Source organism: Lagenorhynchus albirostris, chromosome X, assembly GCF_949774975.1.
Source record: "Lagenorhynchus albirostris chromosome X, mLagAlb1.1, whole genome shotgun sequence".
Taxonomy (NCBI): domain Eukaryota; kingdom Metazoa; phylum Chordata; class Mammalia; order Artiodactyla; family Delphinidae; genus Lagenorhynchus; species Lagenorhynchus albirostris.
Genome location: NC_083116.1, coordinates 13,327,937 through 13,336,065, shown reverse-complemented (window position 1 = coordinate 13,336,065; position 8,129 = coordinate 13,327,937). Strand labels below are relative to the sequence as shown.

At 44.1% G+C, this 8,129-nt stretch overlaps 1 protein-coding gene across 1 annotated transcript; it reads left to right on the top strand.

The window, feature by feature from the left end:
- Nucleotides 1–756: 756 nt before the first annotated feature.
- LOC132514055 (putative MAGE domain-containing protein MAGEA13P) lies at nt 757–1,721 on the top strand. The gene is given in 2 exon segments (XM_060138718.1): nt 757–864; nt 867–1,721. Coding segments are annotated over 2 exon segments (963 nt in total).
- The last annotated feature ends 6,408 nt before the right edge of the window (nt 1,722–8,129 follow it).

Here is an 8,129-nt window from a genome sequence, read left to right as displayed (position 1 = left end):
CATCCAGCCCTTACTGTCACCCCAGGTAGGCCCTGGGCAGGTGTGGCCAGATGCGATGCCCTCCTCTTGGTCTCGGGAGAGTGAGCTCTTGTTCTGCGAGTTCTGCCTCAGAGCAGCAGAGGGATGGGGTGCAGGCCTGCCTGGCCAGGAGAAAGCCGAGGACTCCGAGTGGGCACTGATGGGACCATCCACCCCAGGACGGTGCGAGCAACCCAAAGGCCGGCCTTCCCCCTCCCGTCAGCGCTGGGGACTGGGGGCAGGATTTTGATTGCAGTCTGCGGCCTGAGGTGGCCCTCAGTTCCTCTTACAGGGACTCAAGTAACCCCGGGAGCAAGGATCTTGGTCTGAGGCAAGTGTCCTCGGGTGAGCAGAGCGGAGGAAGCCCAGGAAGGGCCAGGAGTCAGTCAAGGTGAGGACCCTGAATGTCGACCAGTGGGCCCCCCCACACCAGAGCAGAGGGGACACCACAGTGCCTGAGCTCGCACAGCCTACTGTCTTACCTGGAATCTGCAGGCTGAGCGGGCTGGTGTCACCCTGAGGAGTTTCACAGGTCCTCCCACTGGTCCTTAGGGCACAGACCAGTCAGGAAGACAGGGGACCCCCCAGAGCACTGGCTAAGGGAAGACCTATTAAGATGGCCTTGGTCAGAGCTGACAGGGTCGAGTTTCTCCCACTCTTCCTCTCTCCCTCAGACCAATTGGCCGCCATCACCACGCCCTGCCCACACCCCTGCCTGCTGCCCCAGCACGGGTCATCATGCTTCACAGTCGGAAGAGTCAGTGCGACGTGCTTGAAGTAGGCCTTCAGGCCGGAAAAGAGGCTCAGGGCCTGGTGGGCGCACAGGTCCCTGTAGCTGAGGAGGAGGGGCCAGTGCCTCCTCGCTCTGTCCTTTGACCCAGGGCACCGCAGAGGCAGCCATTCCACTGAGCAAGTCAAACGAGGGCTGCAGCAGGCAAGCAGAGGGTGTGAGCACCCCCCAGGCTCCCGGGTCCTTGCTCTGTGACGTGCTAAACAAGAAGGTGGCCGAACTGGTGCAGTTCTTAAGTGTCAAGTATGTAAAACAGGAGCCCATCACAAAGGCAGAAATGCTGAGGAATGTCCTCAAAGAGCACAAGGCCCACTTCCCTGTGATCTTCAGCAAAGCCTGTGAGCGCCTGGAGGTTGTCTTTGGCATTGAAGTGAAGGAAGTGGACCCCACCAGCCACTCCTATGTGCTCGTGAAGACACTAGACCTCACCTACGACGGGATGCTGAGTGCTGACCAGCGCGTGCCCAAGGCCGGCCTCGTGGTACTTATCCTGGGTGTGATCTTCATGCAGGGCAACCGTGCCCCTGAGGAGAAAATCTGGGAAGTGCTGAGTGTTATTGGGATGTATGCTGGGCAGGAGGATTTCATCTACGGGGAGACCAAGAAGCTCATCACCAAAGAGTTGGTGGAGGAGAAGTACCTGGAGTAGCGCCAGGTGCCCGACAGTGATCCCCCACACTGCGAATTCCTGTGGGGTCCAAGGGCCCACGCTGAAAGCAGCAAGACGAAAGTCCTGGAGTTTTTTGCCAAGATCAATGAGACTGACCCCACTGCATTCTCACGCTGGTATGAGGAAGCTTTGAGAGATGAGAAAGAGAGAGCTCAGGCCAGAGCTGCCGCGGGGGCTAATACTTCTGCCATGGCCAGTGGCAGCTCCAGTGTCATGCCCAGCAGCCTCTCCTGCCCTGAGTGAAGTCAGAGGAAGATTCTCCACTCTGTGTTTGAGGTCAAGGTTCTAAGTAGTGGAGGGCTGAATTGCAGATTTTATCTTTTTTTTCCCTAAAGGTTTTTAGCTTTAGAGTCTAGGTTCGTGAATAACATTGGTCACATATTTACTGCTGTTAGTCAGGCTTTAGAATAATAATTTTGCTAGTCTGTAACACAAATTGGGAAATCTTTCATCATATTTTGTGATCTGGAACAGGATAACATGGCATTGGAATAGGAATTTCCTTAGAAACATGCAAGGGCCCAGGAATAAAATAGATGGGAGCGAGAAATAGAAGAAAAAAATGTAAAAGATGGTTATCCTAAGAATCCTGTATCCCATTTAGTCTGTTGTTTTGTAAGATTAAAGTTATACACCTCGATTTACTTGACTAATTAAACAAGGTGTGAGAAATTAAATCTTAATAAATGAGAGTCCTGGCTCACTAGCTCATTTATGCTTACAGGTGGGTGTTAGAGGTGAGAGAAAAGCCTAGAATGGAAAACTGGTCCTGGCAGTTTCTCTGGGATCGTGGAGAAGCATAGCCCAGTCTCCACCTGGAGCAGGTGTCCTGCCCTTCTGTCGCCACGCCACTGAACACAGTGCACAGACTTGGTGTTCTATACACATCATCTGCAAGGATTTCCTGAGAAAAGGCTGATATTTCTTTGAGGTGGTGCCCAGAGGCTGGCACTTTTTCCCTAGCCTGGGAGAGCCAGAGCCCATGCCACTGAGAGGACATTTTAATTAAGTTATCTTGAGTGCAATTCGGCCAACTCTAAGCAAGGGCTAGATTTTTGGTGGGGGTGAGATGAATGAAAATAGTTGTTTGGATGGAAAAGCAGCTGAGAGGGGGGAAAGGAGTTAGTCCTTGACTCAAATTCCGGAAGCTTTGAGTTGCATTCAACTGGGGAAGACCTCCCAATATCCAAATTAAAGATTATATCCACTAACAGGGAAAATGTACTGCGTTTTATTTAAAAAGCAGCATTTGGGGCTCACTTGTTTTATGTCCTAGAGTGCTACGTGTTCTCTGAGATGCCATGGAGCGCGCACACACACACACACACACACACACACACACACACACACACACACACAGTCCCAGGAGAGACTGATAGAGTCTGGGGTCAAAATCATATTAGAATTACTGCTATTATTAAACATCCATTAAATGCCAGGCCATGTGCTTGACTTACATTATATGCTGTACATTCCAGCAGTCCCACAAGTCAGGGCTTATTAGACCCACTTCACAAATGAAGAAACTAAGGCTCATATTGGCCACTTAGCCATGGACCCAGTATCACATGTCCAGTAAGTGACAGAGCTGGGACTGGATCCCTGGTCTGAATTCATCGAGGTCCAGACTGTCCCCACTACTCCCAGCCTGAGGCCGACCTTTTGTCTCTTAGTTCGTTTCCCTCCCCAGTACTGCATCATGGCAACAAAAAGAAGGGCCCTGTGTCCAGTGTGCTAAAAGCAGGCCTAAGGAAGGAAGGAGACGGTGAGAAACTGGACTCGGGGATTGTCTGTGGGCTTTATTTACCTCTGGGCCTCCTGCCTGGGTCCCAGGGCTTCCTGGCAATTCTGTCCGGGCCTGGCACTTTCCTGCACTATGCACCCTTCCACTGGTCTTCCTTCATGTGCCCTCCTGTCCAGCTCTGGATCCTGGCCTGCTGGCCGGCTCATCACTTCCTCTTCTCTGAAGACTGGACCCTGCTCCCAGTGGAACAGCCACAAATATTGTGTCCAAGTTATTTTAGTATGTCTCCCATTTTCTCATTAAGTTAAGCAGAAAATTAACTTATCCCTCACGCATATAAAACTGGATTTGTTCAGTGATGTCCTGAGAGAAGGGATTCCTCTGGGCATGACTTAAAGTTCTGAAATGTCAGCAGGACCTTTCTCCTTTACTTTGAGAAGCAAGGATTTGGCCAGAATGACCAGGAGCCAGGGAAGGATACTCTCAGTCAGTGAGGGTCATTGAGAGCATCCTGGCGAGAGCGATTGCCAGAGCCCACGAGAGAGCACGTACAAAACCGAGTCCAGAGAGCCCCAGGCAGGCTGGTGGTCAGGGCTCTCTGAGCCCAGAGTTCAGGGCCCAGAAGGAGAGATGGTGGGGAACCTGGGCGGGTGGTACTGGACGCCTTACAAGAATAGGCTGGGGAATCTCGGCATCCTCATGACCAGCTGGAAGTCCCAGTGTGGTCTGAGTGGGTAGGTCATTGGGAGGAGTGGACCAGCCACATGCCAGACACCACCCGCTGCCTTAGAGTCGCCCGTGTGTCCTGTCAGGAAGAGCACAGCTGCTCCCCTGCATCATTTGGGTGAGCTACATTTCTTGACACCTCTAGTGGTCCAGTGCTCCCTTGCCAGTGTCCCCGCGCTGGGAGCTGTCTTGATGCCTGCTGGAGGCTGGGATGTGCCCCTGTGCGCAGTGGACCCCTCCATAGCAGCTGGGCTATGTGAGTGAGTGGGGTGGTGACCGACGTCTGCCAGGTGAGACAGGCCAGGGGCACCAATGAAGAGTGGAAGGCAGTGCGCAGCCACAAGGAGGGGGCAATTGGAGGGGCGATCCCTGGGACTAATCACCTCAGAGACTCTGCAGCAAAAGGGCTGGGTGTGAACGTGCATTGAAACATGATCCAGGTGTTGTCCCCAGCTCAGGCTGCCTCCCATGGATTCTGAGCTGTTGGGACACTAGAGGGCGGGTGTCCTGTGGCTCTGACTGCCGGTCTATGTTGCCACCAGATTCTGTCTGGGATTGAGGATTGGCCTGCATTATCTTCCCAGGCAGTAAACTGGGATATCGTAGGACTTTACTCATTTGCTTTCCATTTCTTAGAGATCACTGTCCTTCATGGCCTGATGTCCAATCAGTTAAAACTTGTTTCATATATTTCATCTGGATTTTTAGGTATATCAGGTAGGAGTTCAGTTCCTCTTACTCCATTATGGCCAGAAGCAGAAGTCCTATAATGCAAATTAAAACCAGGATTGAAAGACTATAGGACACATTTATGTTAATATAGACATACTTACATACAGCTAGGAGAATATACAGAAAATGTCAACAATGTATTTCTCTGCTAGTGGATATATAATTGATTTCTTTATTTTCTTATTCACGGTTTTAAAATTTTCCAACAGTTTGGAAACACATATGAATTACCTTTATCAATATTTTAAAATGTGATTTTGACTGCCAAAAATAAATACACATCCTCTAAATGGTTTGTTTGCAAAAAATTGATCAACCTCTTGCTGGATTCTACCCAGCTTCTGGCATGCCTACTGCTTGTCTGACTAGAAAGAAAAAGAAATGCAATCCAATTAGCAAGCTATGTGTAGCCATCCAACTTCCCTCATACTTTCAAAGACAGTGCTGCACAGATAAGAATCCATCTCGTTTTTAAAGCCCTCTCTCCAGAAAAAGTATATTTACATCTAAATCATATTCTCCATGATATGATTAGATCCAATATTTATACGAAGGACAGTACACAGGCAATTTGGGGAGAAGGAATTATAATGATCACGTTCATTACTATGAGTGTTGTTAATATGTCTCTTGTCAGAGCGCATAATAAATAAATCATGTTATTTTAAAAATACGTTCTTCCGTCATTACTGCATTAATTCCAAGTTGTGCTTGAAAATGCACTTTTATTTTCTTATGACTGACGCAACATTTTCATTAGAATGTTTATCATTTTCTTTCATAGACTATTATCAACACACAGTTTCTCAACACATGGTTATCTTTCACAAAGTAAGTATCATGTAAAAAGTGCTATAATTGATCATTTTGACAGTTTTCTCTACTGTATATGTTATTAGCTGTAATTCACATACTCATTTTCTACACTCAACAATTCCACTATTTTAATGGTTTCATTCACACACTGCCCTAACAGAGCCATTAATGCTTATTGATGTGATTCAATATTATTTATACCTTAGGATATTCTCATCACTGTATTGTTTGTTCCTTGTTCTTTACTTTTCTTTCTTTTTCTCTTTCTTTCTTTTTATTAGAACAACCACATAGCCTCTTTCTTCATGTGAACAATTTCTCTTTATTAGACCATGGCCAACTTTCTGGAACTAATCAATCCCTGAGTTTTACCAAATGATTTTGATCCAATTGTGTTTCTATGGATTTTTCAGTTGTAAAATATATACACATTATTTATTTCTTTGCAATGGAATAATCTTACAATACTTTTATTTTTCCATTTTTACAACGTAGGTTCACATTCTCCAAAAAAAAGGATGCAAGTGAAACTATACTTCAATTTAAGAAAAAAATAATAATAAAGATACAAGTGAATTAATAAGCACCAGTAACTCTGCCAATACTATATTTTAACCAATACCACTTAATAAATTGGCTAGCATTTTCCTCTTGAAAATTAAAACTGTTCCTAATTTTCCCACATTATCACCTTGTTTCCTTTATATGCATTTGCTCTAGATCTAAATAATTTGATCACTATTCTACACTTTTAAACAATTACAAATTACTACTATAAGACATTTTTTTGTTTATATGATTATAAGTATCCTGTCATTTTTGCCCTTTCTGCAAACTCCTATATTATCTGTCATTTTCTCTATATGCACAGTTTCATATACTTTAAACTATGTCTGCAATGGGCTGAATAGCTGTGTCTCCCCCAAATCCTTATGTGTTTGGAGGTGAGGTCTTTGGGAGGTAATTAGTTCGTGAAGGTGGAGCCCTCATGAATGGGATTGGTGCCCTTATAAGAGTCCAGAAAGCTAGCTAGTTCTCTTTCTGCCATGTAAGGATACTGAGAAGTTAACAGTCTGCAACCTGGAAGAGAGCTTTCACCAGAACCCAACCATGCTGGCACCATGATCTCACCCTTCTAGCCTTCGGAACTATGAGATATAAAGTTCTGTTGTTAATAAGTCACTCAGTTTATGGTATCTTTTTATAGGAGCCTAAGCTGACCAAGACAGTGTCCAAAACCATTGTTTTATAACAGCCTTTTAAAAAAATTCTCAGATATTTCAGCTTCTTTGATCTTTTCGAAGGAACAGTTTTTGTTCCATTGATATTTATTTATTGTTTTTCTAATTTCAATTTCATTGGTTTCTGCTCTTATCTATATTATTACTATCATTCTTCTTGCCTTGGGTTTAATTTAGTTTTATCATTTCTCACGGTAGGAGCTGATGTTATCAAGTTGAGTCTTTTCTTCCTTTCTAATATAAGCATTTAATGACATAAATTTCCCACTTAGCTCTTCTTTAGCCAAGTCCCAAAAATTGTGATATGGTGTATTTAGATTTTCATTCAGTTCAAAATATTTTCTAATTTCCTTCAATAATTTCTTTTGAAGCATGTGTTAGTAAAAATGTGTTGTTTAATTTCCAGATATCTGGGAACCGTGATGATATTTGAAAAAAATATTGAGGCCTTAAGTGCTAGAGTGAGGAGTTGGTAACTAATGTGTTGAGCAATGGGGAGCCTTGATGATTTTTGAGAAGTATGCTGACATGATCTGAGCTATGTTTGAGGAAGGACAATCTTGAGGGATAGAATGGATTGGAGGCAGGAAGTAGGGAGGTAGCTAAGAGTCAGCTACTCATTCTAGCCAAATACACCAGATCATGCACTTACATCTATTGAATTTCTATTTCTGAAAGACCATTTCTCTAAGTATTCAAGTCACTTTGAATTTAAATCCCAATTTAAATGTACTAGCAAATTCACTAGTTAATGTCATCTGCAAACCTAATTAGCACATAATTTATCTCCATGAATGACTGGTTTAACCATTACCATGGCCAAGCCAGTTAAATTGCTCAATTTGGGCTAAAGTTGTTGCTACTGGAATAGATATTTGCATTTAATATATGCATTTCAAACTATAAGCAATTGCTACTTAGCTACTTAGAACCTAAAACGTAATTGTCAGGAGACGTAATTAGTATGAAATCAGAATCTTATAAATCTCTGCCTAATTATTCTGAGTTATATATCTAGATGTCTGGTTGCTATATATTTTTCCAAGGTTTCATACTCTTTTAAACCAAAGCATTTAAACCAGAGAACTGTGAGACAATAAAGTTCTGTTGTTTTTAGCTATCCAGTTTGTAGTACTTTGTTTTGGCAGCCCAAGAAAACGAATACAGATTTTGGTACCAGGAAGTGCGGTGCTACTGTAACAAATATCTAAAATATAGAAGCAGATTTGGAATTGGATAATGGGTAGAGCTTGGAAGAATTCCTAAGTGTTGATTTTTTTAAAAAGCTTAGATTGCCTTTAAGAGAGGATGGTAAAAATATGAACACTAAAGCACTTCTGGTGAGGCCTGAAAAGGGAATGATGAATGCATTATTGAGCACTGAAGGAAAAG